General features: G+C 39.4%; 1 protein-coding gene across 2 annotated transcripts in view; it reads left to right on the forward strand.

The window, feature by feature from the left end:
• The window catches only part of LOC141782613 (glypican-6-like), a 114,356-nt gene that overhangs the window by 27,778 nt on the left and 66,480 nt on the right, over positions 1 to 20,098 (forward strand). For both annotated transcript variants that reach the window (XM_074659176.1, XM_074659177.1), the window contains exon 2: positions 7,716 to 7,874. In XM_074659176.1, the coding sequence (XP_074515277.1) occupies positions 7,716 to 7,874 (159 nt within the window). The remainder of the gene's footprint in view (positions 1 to 7,715; positions 7,875 to 20,098) is intronic.

Below are 20,098 nucleotides of genomic sequence, written 5' to 3' on the forward strand. Positions count from 1 at the left end.
GATATAGCCCAAAACCCACTCGAGCAGATTTCCAGATGAAGTTTTTATCCCCTTAACCTAACCCTAACCCTAACCCTAACCCTAAACCCTAACCCTAACCCTAACTTAAAATGGCTACTTTGGAAAATGAAATGATGTAGATCATTAACTTTTGATTCACTTCAGTATTTTCCCAATGTCATCAATTATGTAACACGAGAGAGTATTTTAAAGGAATGCATTATCTGTTCTCCCCACTGATTTTAACTTTGATAGGCCCTTGCCAATGAAACCTCTTATTGTCAGACCAAATGTGAAACACTACCATTATTCCTCTTCTACTCATGAATCATGTTAAGTCCTACAAGGCATAAGCCATTTTTTTGCTCCGTCCGTTTCTGAAATTAGCAACCCATTTGCTGTACAGAGAAAATTACAGTGAAAATGCACATTTCATGTGGCGGTAAATGGTCCCTGAAAGGGGGTTTCATGTTGGTGACACTTTAAATGTCAGTTGGTATGTGAGCTACAGTTTTGAGAAACCAAGGGTTATGTGGAATAGGAGTACCTATAATTCATTGGCATGTGGTGCATGCACATCTACTCTCACCCCCTCATTTGTTTTGTATAGTTTTAAGTTTAAGTGTTCACATATTTTAAAAGGTCAACTAACAAACTGAAGTTCCAAATCATCTACACAGTAACCACAAAATTGTTGCCAATAAATCAAATTTTTGTTTGCTACTGTATTTCATTACATGTTCTTTTGTGGTGTCTCAAGAGAAAGGCCACAAGATTCTGTGCTTACCATGTTTTTGATTTTGCAGGTTATTTAAGAAGTCTGAATATGTCTATGGTAACAAAACAAATATCAAAACCAAAAATTGAATGGTTTAAACCAGTGTTGCCAACTCATATCCATGGAAAGTACCTAAAACCAGCAAAAAGTCCCTAGATGATGCTAGATTATGAGATGTCATTGTGCAATTATTTAAAAAAAAAAAAGTCATGCTAACCTTAAAGCTGAAGTTAACCACATTTTATGGGTTAGGGTTAGGGTTAGCGCTAGCAGTTAGCGCGCGGCTAATTAGCAACCCATATCTCCTGATCCAAAAGTTGTAGACACTTGGAAATGTGCTCTTTCTGACATAATTCGACCACGCTGAACACGCCTGTCTTGGTCCTGAGTCTCTACGAACTTCCGTTCCCGAGATAAAACACAATCCCACTCAGGGAAATGGCACAAAAAAAAAAAAAAAAAAAAATGTCCACTACAAACCGATACCAATCGACTCAGAATTGCCTGAAACGTGCTCCTAGACACAATTTGGGGGTCCGTTTTTGGCCTCAACACTTGGTCAGATTTTCACCCGCGTGCGTCCCATTAGCGAACAATAGGCGAACGTTTTCTCGAATATCTCCCGAACCGAACGTCGTAGACACTTGGAAATGTGCTCCGTCTGACATAATTCGGCCACGCTGAACACGCCTGACTTGAATCTGAGTCTCTACGACCTTCCGTTCCCGAGATACAACACAATTCCACTCGAGCAAAAACCAAAATGTGCCATAACTCGAGAACGAAAGGTTGTAGAGACTCAGGACCAAGACCAGCGTACTCAAGGAGCCCTAAAATACTAAACTAAACTGATCCCGAGTCTTTACGACATTCCGTTCCAAAGATATAGCCCAAAACCCACTCGAGCAGATTTCCAGATGAAGTTTTTATCCCCTTAACCTAACCCTAACCCTAACCCTAACCCTAAACCCTAACCCTAACCCTAACTTAAAATGGCTACTTTGGAAAATGAAATGATGTAGATCATTAACTTTTGATTCACTTCAGTATTTTCCCAATGTCATCAATTATGTAACACGAGAGAGTATTTTAAAGGAATGCATTATCTGTTCTCCCCACTGATTTTAACTTTGATAGGCCCTTGCCAATGAAACCTCTTATTGTCAGACCAAATGTGAAACACTACCATTATTCCTCTTCTACTCATGAATCATGTTAAGTCCTACAAGGCATAAGCCATTTTTTTGCTCCGTCCGTTTCTGAAATTAGCAACCCATTTGCTGTACAGAGAAAATTACAGTGAAAATGCACATTTCATGTGGCGGTAAATGGTCCCTGAAAGGGGGTTTCATGTTGGTGACACTTTAAATGTCAGTTGGTATGTGAGCTACAGTTTTGAGAAACCAAGGGTTATGTGGAATAGGAGTACCTATAATTCATTGGCATGTGGTGCATGCACATCTACTCTCACCCCCTCATTTGTTTTGTATAGTTTTAAGTTTAAGTGTTCACATATTTTAAAAGGTCAACTAACAAACTGAAGTTCCAAATCATCTACACAGTAACCACAAAATTGTTGCCAATAAATCAAATTTTTGTTTGCTACTGTATTTCATTACATGTTCTTTTGTGGTGTCTCAAGAGAAAGGCCACAAGATTCTGTGCTTACCATGTTTTTGATTTTGCAGGTTATTTAAGAAGTCTGAATATGTCTATGGTAACAAAACAAATATCAAAACCAAAAATTGAATGGTTTAAACCAGTGTTGCCAACTCATATCCATGGAAAGTACCTAAAACCAGCAAAAAGTCCCTAGATGATGCTAGATTATGAGATGTCATTGTGCAATTATTTAAAAAAAAAAAAGTCATGCTAACCTTAAAGCTGAAGTTAACCACATTTTATGGGTTAGGGTTAGGGTTAGCGCTAGCAGTTAGCGCGCGGCTAATTAGCAACCCATATCTCCTGATCCAAAAGTTGTAGACACTTGGAAATGTGCTCTTTCTGACATAATTCGACCACGCTGAACACGCCTGTCTTGGTCCTGAGTCTCTACGAACTTCCGTTCCCGAGATAAAACACAATCCCACTCAGGGAAATGGCACAAAAAAAAAAAAAAAAAAAAATGTCCACTACAAACCGATACCAATCGACTCAGAATTGCCTGAAACGTGCTCCTAGACACAATTTGGGGGTCCGTTTTTGGCCTCAACACTTGGTCAGATTTTCACCCGCGTGCGTCCCATTAGCGAACAATAGGCGAACGTTTTCTCGAATATCTCCCGAACCGAACGTCGTAGACACTTGGAAATGTGCTCCGTCTGACATAATTCGGCCACGCTGAACACGCCTGACTTGAATCTGAGTCTCTACGACCTTCCGTTCCCGAGATACAACACAATTCCACTCGAGCAAAAACCAAAATGTGCCATAACTCGAGAACGAAAGGTTGTAGAGACTCAGGACCAAGACCAGCGTACTCAAGGAGCCCTAAAATACTAAACTAAACTGATCCCGAGTCTTTACGACATTCCGTTCCAAAGATATAGCCCAAAACCCACTCGAGCAGATTTCCAGATGAAGTTTTTATCCCCTTAACCTAACCCTAACCCTAACCCTAACCCTAACCCTAAACCCTAACCCTAACCCTAACTTAAAATGGCTACTTTGGAAAATGAAATGATGTAGATCATTAACTTTTGATTCACTTCAGTATTTTCCCAATGTCATCAATTATGTAACACGAGAGAGTATTTTAAAGGAATGCATTATCTGTTCTCCCCACTGATTTTAACTTTGATAGGCCCTTGCCAATGAAACCTCTTATTGTCAGACCAAATGTGAAACACTACCATTATTCCTCTTCTACTCATGAATCATGTTAAGTCCTACAAGGCATAAGCCATTTTTTTGCTCCGTCCGTTTCTGAAATTAGCAACCCATTTGCTGTACAGAGAAAATTACAGTGAAAATGCACATTTCATGTGGCGGTAAATGGTCCCTGAAAGGGGGTTTCATGTTGGTGACACTTTAAATGTCAGTTGGTATGTGAGCTACAGTTTTGAGAAACCAAGGGTTATGTGGAATAGGAGTACCTATAATTCATTGGCATGTGGTGCATGCACATCTACTCTCACCCCCTCATTTGTTTTGTATAGTTTTAAGTTTAAGTGTTCACATATTTTAAAAGGTCAACTAACAAACTGAAGTTCCAAATCATCTACACAGTAACCACAAAATTGTTGCCAATAAATCAAATTTTTGTTTGCTACTGTATTTCATTACATGTTCTTTTGTGGTGTCTCAAGAGAAAGGCCACAAGATTCTGTGCTTACCATGTTTTTGATTTTGCAGGTTATTTAAGAAGTCTGAATATGTCTATGGTAACAAAACAAATATCAAAACCAAAAATTGAATGGTTTAAACCAGTGTTGCCAACTCATATCCATGGAAAGTACCTAAAACCAGCAAAAAGTCCCTAGATGATGCTAGATTATGAGATGTCATTGTGCAATTATTTAAAAAAAAAAAAGTCATGCTAACCTTAAAGCTGAAGTTAACCACATTTTATGGGTTAGGGTTAGGGTTAGCGCTAGCAGTTAGCGCGCGGCTAATTAGCAACCCATATCTCCTGATCCAAAAGTTGTAGACACTTGGAAATGTGCTCTTTCTGACATAATTCGACCACGCTGAACACGCCTGTCTTGGTCCTGAGTCTCTACGAACTTCCGTTCCCGAGATAAAACACAATCCCACTCAGGGAAATGGCACAAAAAAAAAAAAAAAAAAAAATGTCCACTACAAACCGATACCAATCGACTCAGAATTGCCTGAAACGTGCTCCTAGACACAATTTGGGGGTCCGTTTTTGGCCTCAACACTTGGTCAGATTTTCACCCGCGTGCGTCCCATTAGCGAACAATAGGCGAACGTTTTCTCGAATATCTCCCGAACCGAACGTCGTAGACACTTGGAAATGTGCTCCGTCTGACATAATTCGGCCACGCTGAACACGCCTGACTTGAATCTGAGTCTCTACGACCTTCCGTTCCCGAGATACAACACAATTCCACTCGAGCAAAAACCAAAATGTGCCATAACTCGAGAACGAAAGGTTGTAGAGACTCAGGACCAAGACCAGCGTACTCAAGGAGCCCTAAAATACTAAACTAAACTGATCCCGAGTCTTTACGACATTCCGTTCCAAAGATATAGCCCAAAACCCACTCGAGCAGATTTCCAGATGAAGTTTTTATCCCCTTAACCTAACCCTAACCCTAACCCTAACCCTAACCCTAAACCCTAACCCTAACCCTAACTTAAAATGGCTACTTTGGAAAATGAAATGATGTAGATCATTAACTTTTGATTCACTTCAGTATTTTCCCAATGTCATCAATTATGTAACACGAGAGAGTATTTTAAAGGAATGCATTATCTGTTCTCCCCACTGATTTTAACTTTGATAGGCCCTTGCCAATGAAACCTCTTATTGTCAGACCAAATGTGAAACACTACCATTATTCCTCTTCTACTCATGAATCATGTTAAGTCCTACAAGGCATAAGCCATTTTTTTGCTCCGTCCGTTTCTGAAATTAGCAACCCATTTGCTGTACAGAGAAAATTACAGTGAAAATGCACATTTCATGTGGCGGTAAATGGTCCCTGAAAGGGGGTTTCATGTTGGTGACACTTTAAATGTCAGTTGGTATGTGAGCTACAGTTTTGAGAAACCAAGGGTTATGTGGAATAGGAGTACCTATAATTCATTGGCATGTGGTGCATGCACATCTACTCTCACCCCCTCATTTGTTTTGTATAGTTTTAAGTTTAAGTGTTCACATATTTTAAAAGGTCAACTAACAAACTGAAGTTCCAAATCATCTACACAGTAACCACAAAATTGTTGCCAATAAATCAAATTTTTGTTTGCTACTGTATTTCATTACATGTTCTTTTGTGGTGTCTCAAGAGAAAGGCCACAAGATTCTGTGCTTACCATGTTTTTGATTTTGCAGGTTATTTAAGAAGTCTGAATATGTCTATGGTAACAAAACAAATATCAAAACCAAAAACTGTGAATGGTTTAAACCAGTGTTGCCAACTCATATCCATGGAAAGTACCTAAAACCAGCAAAAAGTCCCTAGATGATGCTAGATTATGAGATGTCATTGTGCAATTATTTAAAAAAAAAAAAGTCATGCTAACCTTAAAGCTGAAGTTAACCACATTTTATTGCATGATTGTCCATGATTAATTGCAAATTAAAGCTTAAGTAGGCGAGATTGGAGCAAATATGATTTCAAAAAAGTTATTCTTTTAAAACGGTCGCTATATCATGACAGTAGTACATGCAACAGGTAACCTGAAAAAATCACGTGCCTCTGTGTCCTCTGTGTCCTCCGGTGTCCTCCGGTGTCCTCCGGTGTCCTCCGGTGTCCTCCGGTGCTCCTAACGGCACCTGCAAGATTTCACAGACCGGAGGAAAACAAGCAGTAAGAGCTGATCTGAGGTCTGCTGTCTTTGAGAGCCGGCTGTCAATCACTCGCGAACTCCGACCAAATGGTCAAACTAGGCAGCGCTGATCAAATATGAATCAATATTATGTTATGTTAATACCTATTTCTCGCCTCAAATGTTTTCAGAATCATCTTGTAGTGTACTGTTTAGCTGAAAAATGAGAAAGTTTGTGACGCCGCCGCCATTGTGAAATCTGGTGAAGGAACGCCAAGCACCGGAGCACAGCCAATAGAAACGCTCTCTCAATGAAATGACCTGTGATTGGTCAGAGTCTCCCGTCACGGGCTAGATTTGTTAAAGCCTGAAAACAGAGCCAAGATGAGGTGCAGAAGTTTAGTTTTCTCTCAGAACACTTGAATTACAATATGCTGAAAGGTTATTATGGAATTGCCCAATGATGCCAAAAATATACTGTTTACTGGCACTTTAACTCTTAATGTCGCTATCATCTCATCAATATTCATCTAAATCTACCTCTAAATTGAAAATCATTTTATGTAGGCTATTGTATAAACTGGAACTGAAGTAATGGAGAAGATCCAGACACTAGAATGACTGACTGTGTATTTGGAGAAAAAACTTATCCTGAATAGTTAAGTTACATTATTTACAACTAAAACAAAGGAGAAGGAGGTGATCAGTGATTGGTCATTAGGTATGCACATTCACGCTTCTGTGTGGCTACTGATTGGTCGACTGAATGAGCTGCAGCTAGCTACAGTTGATTAAATCTGCTAGTGACATTCGTCCTTTCAGGTGACAAAGTCAACGGTCATCAGCTAGAAATTAGATGCCTGCTTTTGTCTACCTCTGTCTGAAAATCAAGGACTCATTGTTTCAGAAATTACTAAGATTTTTGAATGTTAAATCTGCCACGGGCGTCTTTGTAGTCTGCACATATGCCTTGTTTCAACAGGAAGCTCGTCACACATAGCAACAGTAACTAAGTGGGGATGAGGCTTAGCAAACCGTCAATTTGAGTGCACTGGTGCTAATTAAGACCTGATGGTAGGATGTTGGTGCTGCAATCTATCACACGTTTCCTGTTGCGTAGAGGGCTGTATGGGAGAACATAAAAAGTTAAATACTGTTATCAGCTCAAATGATTGTGTCCAAAATGAGAGCTGTTGCTGTAAAGGTTTTATTGAATCATTGAGTAATTTTAAGCACCCGACTTGCTTATGAGAGCTCAGGATTTTAGTGTGACTGAATTTCCTGTGAATTTTTAAATAACTACTTTTTTTTTAGATTGAAAATCACAAATTGTATATTGACAGAAACGGTGGTGGGAAAGGAAGGATTTCCCGCTGTTGAATGTTCTAATTTTATACACTCCAGACACGCTGCTGTGTACAGACAGTCAGTGTCACTTTTAGTATGGGTACAAAAACAGTGTTTTTTGTCTATTTTTCAGGCGAACATCTTCGTGTCTGTCCTCAGGGAAACACATGTTGTACCCAGGAAATGGAGGACAAATTTGGCCAGCAGAGCAAACAGGACTTTGAGAATCTGGTTGATGAAATGAGTCATGAATTGAGAAGCACCTATGTCTCCAGACATAAAAGATTTGATGGTAAGTCTCTTTTTTTCTTTTGCTTAATACGTTTTCCCATATTGTGTCTTTTTTTCAACAGTTTTAATGGTCAGTCACTGTAAAATGCTGCAAAAAGGAAAATGAAAGGATTTAGACTGCATGTGTTAATTTGAAAAGGTTCACTGTTTGTAGTTCTGTAGCTGTCTGCCCTCAAGAGGAGACGAGATGTGAAAATCTCATTAATATGCCTTGGAGTGGAGAACCCTCTTGTTGGATTAGACAAACATGGCTTCTTGCACAGCTGATTGACAGCTTGAACAGCAGTACAGAGCCAAACTCTGCATTATTACGTCTGTTTTGGTGGTCGTGTGCGCTGTGTGATCTTGTCGTAGCCCCATGGTGACTGTCTTGACCACCACACATGGGAGGGATCGTACTCATCACTGAACCAAGACTCACTGTACCTCTCCACCTGTCCCTGTTGGTATCCTTCTCTATGGAGTTAGCTCCTTCTAGTTATAGTTTAATGAGAAACAATAATCCCTCCAGCTCCCAACATTATACTGTGTGGGAAGCAGCAGCTTATCACTGTAGACAATGGTGAACCATGGTTGAGATGAAAACTGTCAAGCATAGCCACCTGTCAGCGTTGTCAAACGGTTTATTAGGTATTCAGCATAAAACTTTTAATGAGTTATCATTCAGAAACATTATAAAGATTATTGTATCCATATTCTCTTTCTCTCCAAGTGACAGGACAAAGCTTAAAGGCTAAATTTGAGATTGGGAGCATTTCTATTGCCTATGCACGGCTCTCAACATGGCGACGGCTGAGCCGGCGGCTCGCAGCTACCGGTGTTAACAGTGAGAACAACAGCAGCATTGTAGGCTTGCCACAGTAGTCTGTGTTACCAGTGTTACATGGTATTCTTGCATACACCGATTACGTATACTTGCCCACCTGCCCCGCCGTCTTTTTGCTTTTTTCCTAGAAAACCCATTTAGTTGATATTTGGGTGTCAACGCCCACATTCATCAAATAAAAAAAAAAAAATATTTGTAAAATACTAAGTGTGTTATCAATAGACAGTCGGACGATGGATGCTACAATTATAAACTTATAGTAAAGTTTCTTCTCTTTACGGAGTCTACAGGAGTCAAATTTCTCACACACAGGACAAGAGAAAGTGAACGATGACGGAGGATTTGGTGTCAAAGCGAAAAGCAAAAGCGCCGATTAGGCAATATTTTGGATTTAAACCCAATGCTATAAGGGAACCATAACTCTAATTAGGCATTCTGTAAACTTCTGATATGAAGCCGTGCGGAGGAGCCGGTGGAAACCCGCGGCCCCAAAAGGCATGCACGGCTGGCCCGGCGAAGTAAACAAAGCAAAGAGAAGCTCTGATTACAACACACACCGAGGGAGAGACTTTACTCTCTGCTCAGGTAGACATTACTCGTATATATCTTTACATAGCAAATAGTTGTTTGCTGCTACATTAATGCTCTGGATATCGTATAGAGCACCTTTAACTCTTCTTAAAGAAAATTCTCCAATGTTTTTTTTTTTAAATATTAGATTATAATGCTTTCTTAATGTGCATTAAGAGTGATGGCACACTATCCAATATTATTAGTACTTAACCCTTGGCATATATGTAACAAACCTCTATATTTAAAACCCCAGATCAGATTTTGCTTCCTGTAGTTAATGAATGTTGAGTTAAAACATTTCCAGTCAAAGTCATGAAGAAATAGCAAAGCTGCAACCATGTAACATCAAACTTTGGCAAACTTGACTGAAATAATGGGTAATTCGTCAGTGCCAGTATAAGCACACTTTATTTATTATAGCACTCTCCAAAGTAGTGGATACAAAGTGCTTTACAGGAGAAAGAAAGGAGAAATGTAGAAACCACAAAATCTAAAATCTAGAAAAGCCAAAGCAAGCAAGAGAGTTTAAAGTTTAAAGAGGCGTTTGATGTGTGCTGAGACTTTAGCGAGAGGCCATTCTTCAGTCAAGGAGCAGCAGCACAAAAAGCAGAATCATCGGAATAAAAGGGTATTGTTTGCCCAACATGTTCCCATCTACAAGCACAGTAACATTAGCGTTGATAGGAGTTTACATTTGATAATGGAATCAGGCTTATTCAGTCTACTGTATATGGATCTCATTTAGTATAGTTAATACATAATCCTGTCCTTGTGACTTGGTTTGTATAGGCTATACAGTAGCATAAAAACAAGCTTCCTGCTTTCATGTAGGAACACATGCACATAAACAACATAGATCAAAGTCTGAGTGTCATTAACAAAACACGCATCTTATAACTGTACTTCTGCTGACATTATTCTGCTCTGTATTTCAAATGTATTTGCTTGCTTTAATTTAAATTGCCAAACGACAACATGTCTGTGAAAACGGAGAAGATTAGTGCTATCAGTGCAGTGCGGAGTCTACTGAAATTATGGTACACAACATCAGACTAATAATGCAAAATTGACTTTATTGACACAATACAACACAACAAACGTTTTTTATCAGATGTTCAACTAAAATAAAAGGTCACACTAGCTTTATTAAAAAAGTAGTAGTCCATTAAAAAAATTGTATTCAAGGAAAACTATCATAGTATAAAGAACACGCCACCATATGCACAACATCTGAGTAAAAAAACATTTTTTTATGCAATCAGAAGCATCAATGCATTTGCTTTTATCACAGTCCCTTTAACATCCAACATCATAACACTACTTTTAGAGGGCACATATACTGAGAGGGTGCATCTCTTTGCAAATGAAATAAAGTATTGACTGTTTTAATCTCTGCATGCAAACTATTAATACAAAATGTATACAATGTTTCTGAGAATCGATACAGTATCACAAAACATAATATTGTGATACTCAATATTTTCCATATTTTCTTTACACCCCTATCGATTTGATGAATCAGAATTTTTTTTGTTAAATCAGCCCTAATACAAACACATACTGTATATAACACATTTTTTAATGAGATTTAATAATTCATAATATAACACTGTTACATAATACACACTATGTGTCGCACTTCTTCATGCTGCTTAACACCTTTTCACATTTTGTTGGATGTATATCAACATGTTAACATGTTAAATATCTATATTACAAAAGATACCTTCTGTCAACATGAATATAACCTCTAATTTATATTATTTATATCTTTATTTATATCTTTGTTAAGCGTCCTTGGGTTTCATGAAAGGCGCTATATAAATCCAAGCTATTATTATTATTATTATTATTAATTAGATCTCAGGATTGAACAGCAACCCTCCCAAAGATTCAGTTTATCCAAAGTAATTCTAATCTTTGTCCAAAACGTAGGAGGTTGAAGCATAGATTTCCATAAGGGGCTATCTAAATATATCCAATGTCAACAACTGAATAATGTTTGATTAATAGCGCAATTCAATACTCACCAATGGCTTGTCTTTCTATGCTCAGTCTTTTCAAACTATCCAACATATTATATGAAACGAATGCTATTCAGTTACATCATGCAACTCTCAGGTGATTGCACATTGCCAAGAAACTCAATGTCACAATGCTGGGCTGAAGTCTTGTCTGTTTTTTTTTTCCAGGAATATACACTTCTTTAGCTTAGTGATTCCTGGAAGTGCGCATAAATAAATAAGTGTTATTTTGATCAGCTGCTGTCAGGATAGTGAATGTCATAAGGAGGATTCCAGTGAGGGAGGAAATGGGGTTTGTCCAGCAGCACTTAGATGCATGACTCCAGGCAACCCTGTTCCTCTTGGGGTTTGCTGCCATTCTCCATAACTTCATGAGCGTCAAAGCAGATGCCATATGCCGGTTTCAGCTCAGTAGCCCTCTGCTGTCTGGAGACGTTGTGTCTGCTGTGGGCCTCGACTGACCAGCCGCTCGGGAAATCTGAGATATTGATTTGCTGGATTTGAATTCCATCCTTATCTTTATGCGTCATTAATTGAATCTGAGTGTTGGAAGTTGTGGGGTTTTGAGCAGGAGATATCAGCTGAGATTTAACCAGTCAATAAATATTAGAACAACATGCATCTTTCAAGTATTTCAAGCATAATTTATATATTATAAGATTCTACATTTCTCTGACTTAATGTTCCTGAAACAATATCTCTTTTCCAATATTTTCTCTTCATAAAGCAGTGTTAGCTAAATAATTGTGGTCGCCTCGATACTGAGTCTGAACACAGTTAAAGATCCAAACACTAGAGAGCTGTTCGATCCTGTAGATGCTCTTTACCATCTATTTAGCACCCGGCTCTGGAGTTTCCACCTACACGGAGTCATTGTATGTGTATATTCTCTTCTCTTTATGCAGAGCTTGTGATGAGTGTTACTGTAGCTGACAGTAGCCGGCCAGCCCACGCATACCTGACACCACAGCCTAGGTGTCACAGTGAGAGGGCACAGTCTCGACTATGCCAAGACCATGCCAGCACAAATACAGAAATATCCACAACAACCCGTGTTGAACTGTACAGCTGTGTGAATCTAAGAGAGAAGCAGCATCATCTGAAAAATCAGTGTCAAACATATGCAGCCGCAGTTACTGCAATTTATTAATACCTTTCACCTGTTTGCTTAATAATGCTATCAAAAAGTCTGAATATTCTCATTGTTTTCACCGTAATGCATAACCTATACCTATTCCCAAGACCCGGAGGAAACGACTGCTCAGAGAAATTAGATAAATGGCTGGCACAGAGCATTCTTTTCCACCTGCTCGTTAAACACTAAGTCAGGGGTCTTAATTGCCAATCAATTGTTGGCCCTCCTCTGACCATGAACACCGTGGTGCTGCTGGGTAGCCAAACAGAATATTAATGCGGTCCACCTTCCACAATTGATCTTCTTTGAAGTTACCGACTCGCGCTGTTATCTCTCGTCGAAAAAATCCTGGCAGTCGATATTTAGCGACTGGCACAGAATGGCATCAGTTGTATTGTTGCACACAAAAAAAATGACTGCATTGAAATTGACACCAGTGCAATACTTAACTTAACTACTCCAATACTCATGTGTAGAAAACCACAGAAAATTGAGTGTTTTGTCCCGGTTTTATTGTTGTTTTTGTCGTACTGTTGGGTTATTTACCAAAACTAAAATATGCTATGGCTGTGCACTGTTACAATCTACGCTAACTGTTTATGCCACATATCACTATTTGTTAATAATGTATATCCTTTGCCGTTTTGAATGTCATATGCATTGATTTGTACAATTGATGACACATTTGTGACAATTTTAAAGGGGAACAATGGCCATTTTTAAAACATTGATATTATGCTGGAGGCTACCTAACATGATGGAAAAAAATACTGCAACATACTGCTCATGTACGTGCGTATTGCGAGGGAGCGCCGGGAAACCACAAGGTGCGTCATCACGGTAAATAGTAACTTAATGGAGTATAGAATTTCAACAACAGTTTCAATATAAAGAAACATGCCGTCACTCTCTGAATCTATTTTATGTTAACAATAAACACTTATAGGACAGGGAAACGGTGTAATACCTTTCTGACTTCTTTCGTTTTCCAGTAGTTATAGTTTATGCAAGTGCTGTCCATTGGAACGGAACAATCCATGACAGGATTTGGGCAGCAGCTAGATTGTAGTTTCCGCAGTGAGGAATAGCACACCAGTAAGGCATTTCTAACTTTTCCCATCCGTTCTATACACAGTCAACTAAAGTCTAGTACTGTATTTGTGGAATTAGCTATAGCTAACATTATTTTACTATCTAACTAGCTAGCTACCAATATGCAACATAAAATAGATTCAGAAAGTGACAGCATATTTATTTATATTGCAAATGTTGTTGGAATTCTATACTCCGTTCATATCGCCACTGACAGGCAGTTACTGTTCACTGTGATGACGCTGTCACCTTGTGGTTTCCCGGCGCGCCCTTGCAATATGCATATACAAGAGCAAGTTGAAGTATTTTTTTCCATCATGTTATATAGCCTCCAGAATAATATCACTTCTTTAAAAATGACCACTGTTGCCCTTTAAGGTAAAACTTGAAAAACTAACCCTAACACTGGGTCAAAAAAACATGAATGGGTAAAGTTTACCCAGTTTTGGTGCTATATCGACTGAAACTGGGTCAGTTTTAAGTGTTTGGAACAAATACAAATACTTGAATCCATTATATCCTCCCTCGGCAACCATTGTCGATGTGCCCTTGAGCAAAGCACTTAACCCTTAATTAGTCCTCAAAAAGCTGCCAACCACAGAGGTCTGCACTGTGCTGGCCAGCTACCAGGTGTGGATGTGTCTGACTGGATGAATGTGGAGCTGGGCAGTGCTGAAAAGGGCGTGCTTGCTCAGCGAAACCTTCCTTTAGTTAGGAAGTCATGTTGGACTATCCAGTTGGAGACTGGAAGAGTAGGTAGGATTCATCCCTTTACACTACAGGATTTTTAGTGATCCTTCTCTGTATGATTTCTGATGGACAAGCTGCAACATTTTTGGAAATATATGCACTTTAATTTTAGGACAGTAGGCTAAATCCCAGTTAACATTTATGAACCAGCGTTCGGCATCTGCTGAAAGTACTCCACTTTTCTTCCTCATGTTAAAGAGTCGGATATGGTAACTTTCAAATATGAGCAAATGTATAATTTTATTAGATTACATTACATAAGATTAGACCTTTTTCTGTCTTGACTCACCAGCATACCATTTAATTTTTAATATAGTGTTTAGAGTGATTTTACATTGAATGGCTCTGCTTTTAACTGCCACTGTGTGACTCACAGTACGCAGGCTGCAAGAATTAACACATGAAAACGGAGACATAAAAGGTCAGCCTGTCATGTTGTACAGTAGCATAGCACTTAGAACAGCCCTCTGTAGACCGGCGCCTCCTGTCAGACCAAATCAATGATCCACTTATGATTGACATGTAGAATTAGAAGTGCTCCTTTTGACAGCAAAATTGCTAGTTTCATGCACGAACATGAGAGCTCAAGTAGGTTGCGAACCAAGCCGTGAGTGCGTTGTGCAGTTTTCAGTGATCACAAAGTGAGAGATGGGCTCCCTCTTTGATTGGCTGTAGTTCTGTAGGAGAAGACACTGAGTGGCTCTGCAGGAGATAACAGGCTGTTTATTCTGCTGCATGAGTGTGCCAAACAAGTCGTTTTTGCAGATTACTCAGGGAAGCTTCACTGATGAATTACAGATAGTTTTGACAATGTGTTGCTTGCAGGAATGTGTTTTACATAGGCGACATCTACACATCTACAACAAATGATCTGAACAATCTCCTGAATTCATTAACTTTCTGTGACTGCATTTTGGTTATTTTGGTAACTTTTTCTGGTGTATAGCCATGAAATACAATGCTGCACTCAAAATTGTCACCATTGTGACAGTGCTTAATACAGTACAGAGTGTTTTTTTTTTATATGCAGCATTTTAGTAATGGTCAGTCCCTCAAGGAATATCTGATTTTACTAGGGATGCACTGATACCAATATTGGGTCCGATACTGTGCTCATGTACTCGTACTCGCAAAACGGCTCCGATACAACGGCACCGATACCACTTTACGGCACCGTGACGTTAACCTCTCATCATTATCTTTTGGGTCCTATCACACGCGCTTACGCTCCACCTCCCCGACGGTGTGGGCGAGACGGGCCGGTGGTGCGCCCAACCACGCGGGGCCGGGATCCCACCTCAGCCGACGTGCTCGGTCTGAAAAAAAGTGGTATCGGTGCATCCCTAGATTTTACATTCACAAGACTTAATGCAAATGCAACTAGTTTCTTGCATTTTTGAGTAGTTCCATAATACTTCTGCAAAATGTGTGCAAATTGTGAGAATGCTTACTAATGAATAAAATAATTCAGAACCAATTTTACAAGCCCAGGTCAAACATCCTAGACCTCAACACAACAACTATCTTGTAAATTTGTTTTTGTCCATATGACCTTATTTCCCCCTAAGTTGTCTTCTCAGGCAGAGCTTACTCCCAGGGTGTGTATTACCCCTGACAAGTTCCACCAAATGATAATTTTTCTACCTACATGCATGATTTTTTTTTTTAACATCTCCTCCATTTAAAATGGATAAAAGTGCCAGGAATTGCATCACATTTTCTTCAATAAAGCAGCTGCAACTGTATTCATTTCTGCCTGAAATCATCACAAGAATCTCTATCTCTGTTGGATCTGATTGGTAAGGGTTTTACTGAGGCCCCAGCTTTGATGAATGAAGGTGAACAAATTATCTACCATGTTCCCAAGATTTTGGAGTAATTACACGGCCTCATTGTATTGATTTCTTAAATTGCACTCCACTTTTGAGGCCCTGTTTATACCTATAGTGTCCAAATACTGTATATATGGATTTTGTCTGAGACAGGTTAACACAAATTTTGAGATATCCATCCCACGTCCATCTCAAAAAGCATCCTGCCAATTATATATTAATCAGTTGCTCAAGATGTAAAACTGAAATATCAAGTATTAACCCACAGACTATGATATGGATACCCATTTTAGGTGTTGATTGCAGCCTGATATGTGCTTTTGATTACTTTGTTTGTGCACAAATATATATATATATATTAATTTCTGCTAGCACAGATGAGACAAATGAGAATAGCTGGTCCACCTTAACAGCCCACCTTAAGTGGACCTGGGCTGAAGTTGTCACTAAATTGGGGCTAACCCCCTTCACTTTAATCAGCAGGTGGAAAGCAAGACATGGGAGCTTGGCTTGGGTCTTGAGGCGTTGTGGCATGTATTCACTGACAACCTAAACTTTACACACGCAGTGTGTGTATTGCTACGTTAAGCTATAACTAGAGTTGTTCCGATACCATTACCAGTATCGGAAATGCGCCCGATACTGCCAAAAAATTTCGTATTGGGTATCGGCGAGTATGCCAGTTCAATGTACTGATCCGATACCATAATTTATTAACCCAGAAAAAAATCAACTTGTTTAACCGAAAATCAATTCTTCAGCAGCCTTCACTGTGCTGTCACCCTGGATGTATCATGGCTGCCACTGGCAACTACTGTTTTAGAACAGCGAAGAAGAACTGATTGCAGGTAGTTTGTCACAGCTGTTAAATAATACTAATAATGATATTAACTATATTTTTATCCCGCTGAATCGGATCGGTATTCGGTATCGGCCGATACCGCAAGTTCAGGTATCACAATTGGAATTGGGAAGGAAAAAATGGTACCGCTAGCTATAACGTTACTGATAACTTCACGGCCTTCCAGACCCTTGTGGCTCTGTTAGACTGTTTATAAGCAAACAATATTATGTTAATCACGTTGTCATGTTGTTTATTACTAATGCAAGCTGGATTTAGGGCTGTGTCGCCTTCGATACAGCTTGCTCGTCTACTTTTTAATTTTCCAGAACGTGTTATAATGACAAATGTTGGTTCAGCCAGTTGGCATAAAATCAAATTGGTGTAAGCTTGTACACCAGACCGGACCGGACCGGCAAAACCGGAAATCGACCCAACTCTAATTCATATGCTAATTATGACAATTTCACACAAACGTCTAATAGGATAAAATGATGAAGAGATGACATTTCGGACAGACATAGATGTAAACTGCAACTTGACTGGTTGGCGCGAGGCAGTTATCATAGATTGTAATGAGGCTACTCAACTGAAGAAAAGTGAATTGTGGTGGAAAACCAGCCCTTTATATCCCCATAAGTTATGGCTGGTCACAGTTCAGGAGACTTTGCAGTAATTAATTCTGCAGGCCACTTCCCTCAAGGGTCTTCACAGTAGCTGTCATCCCATCCACAGCTACCTCTGTTCGTTATATGCTCCATAGTCTCCATATTGTCTCCAAACACTGTGGTTTGCTTATAGATGAAAAGCACTGTTTTCATCATCTAGCTCAAAGATTTAAAATAGGAGCGTTCCGTTTAAAGATTGCTGAAATTGAGACGACTACTGACATCTAGGAGAGCATCCATTAGTAGGTGTCTGTGAGCGCAAGCAGCTGTGGAAGCACGGAAACACAGGCTTTCTCTTTATCACAGAGAAAATGGCTCTGTGTAACCTCTGCACAGCTCTGTGCGCACAGCGAGCCAAACCGAGCTTTATCAGCGAAATGTAATGAACTCTCTGCAAGTTGGGAGTATTAGAATCACCCCTGTCCAGCATTTCAGCATCATTATCCTCCGCTTGCAGCTCTTGCAGCCATTCATTTGGACAGACTTCATAATTACTAAGATGTGTTAAGGATTTATGTAAGCTTTCCTGATGATTTTAGTCTCTGATATTTCACTAAATTTGTTGTTGTAAAATACCATCCCCCTCATGAATTTCCCCTAATTAGATTAAGTTGTCTTTCTTAACTAAATATATTAGTCACAGAATTATACTGAGCTCATCCATAATGTAATTATTCATCGTAATCACTCCAAAACAGAGCTTAGAATTACATCAAATAGGCTGTCCAAATTAACAATACATTCTGCCTTAATTACGTTGGTTATATTAAATAAATATTTCAGCAGACACACTGGGCAACGAACCTGACTGCATCAAGATGCTTTTTTTTTTCTTCCAAAATGCACATTTTTTAAAATGAAATTACTTTTGAAGCTGTAATTAATCAGCGCGCATATCGCTCAGCACCGCTGACTATTTTCATTACCAACAAGGAGTCTCTGAAGCACAAATCACGCTTGGAGCTTTGCATATTTAAAGCTCACTGTAGTCTTTCATTTACTATAGTCTCAAGAATTACTGAGACCAACATCACAAGTCCTTCAGACTGTGTGTGCTACCGAAAGAAAAAGTCATAAGATATCCTCTTAAGATAGCAGGAAAAAATGTGCGAGAGTAAAGCTAATTTAATCAGATCCCCAGGGGGCGTCTATACAGTTAACACTCTCGGGTACCTGATAAGAGGTGCTAATGAACAATAATTAATTGTGATAAGAATAGAGAAAGCAAGTCTTTAACAAGTGTGTTTCATGTGATAAATCAGAAGCAGTTTTGGACCGAATAGATTTATGCAGGATTGGAATCTCCTGCATTTCTCCTGTGGCAAATGTGACCTTTACCCTCCAAGCTAACATCAAGTGAGTAATAGTGGCTGCTGGTTGCAGCTAAAAATACATTTGTCTCAATCAGGTAATAACATCATGAAATAACATCCTGGATGTTCTACTTCCTTGCAGATGAGGAATATTTTTCATGTTTGACTTTCTGTTGGTGTGGTATCATGGAGAGTCTTGCTATTTTGTTTCCCTGCTGCTGTAATTTATAGTTTCACCTGCATTGCTGAGCACTAATGACCACTTCAAATCCATTACAGTATGGTCATGGCCGTTCTGATAAGTGATCTGTAATGTGAATGGCCCAAACGGGCAGAATGGACCTTTTAATAGATATGTGGTCATGTGACCTAGCTACCATAAATTGCTTTAGAATCAGAATTGCTTTATTTGCCAAATGTACAATGTACACAGGTATTTTACTTAGTGATACAGCGCAGTAAAACCAAGAAAGATAAAAGTTTAAAGCAGCATTGGGTAGAATTGGAGCAAATGTTATTAAGAAAAGTTATTTTTATAAAACGGTCACTATATCCTGACAGTAGTGCATGAGACAGGAAATCTGAAAAAAATCATGTGCCTCTGTGTCCTCCGGTGTCCTCCGGTGTCCTCCGGTGTCCTCCGGTGTCCTCCGGTGTCCTCCGGTGTCCTCCGGTGCTCCTAATGGCATCTGCAAGATTTCACAGACCGCAATCTTTGATCAAAAGGTCAAACTAGGCAGCGCTGATCAAATATGAATCAGTATTCTGTTACTGTAATGCCCATTTCTCACCTCAAACCTTTTCAGAAACATCTTGTAGTGCACTGTTTAGCTGTAGGATGAGAAAGTTTGTGACCCGGCAGCCAGGTTGAGATCAGTTGAGGAAATACCAAGCACCGCCCAACAGCCGGAGCAAACTTTCTCATTTCACAGCTAAACAGTACAGGGAAGGTGGAGCATGTAGGCGCTGATGAGTAGTGGGCGGTTGGGAAATGAAGGAGGGAACTAGGAGGTGTTGTTGAGGAGAGAGCTTAGGGAACAAAAACTGTTCAGGTGTCTGGTGGTCTCCTATCTTAGGTCGCCGGTGATTGTGGTACTTAACAGACTCCATCACCTTTACTGCTGTATTGTTGATGAGTAGTGGGGGATGTGAAGGTGGGTGTTTCCGGAAG

This window comes from Sebastes fasciatus, chromosome 14 (genome assembly GCF_043250625.1).
Source record: "Sebastes fasciatus isolate fSebFas1 chromosome 14, fSebFas1.pri, whole genome shotgun sequence".
Taxonomy (NCBI): Eukaryota; Metazoa; Chordata; class Actinopteri; order Perciformes; family Sebastidae; genus Sebastes; species Sebastes fasciatus.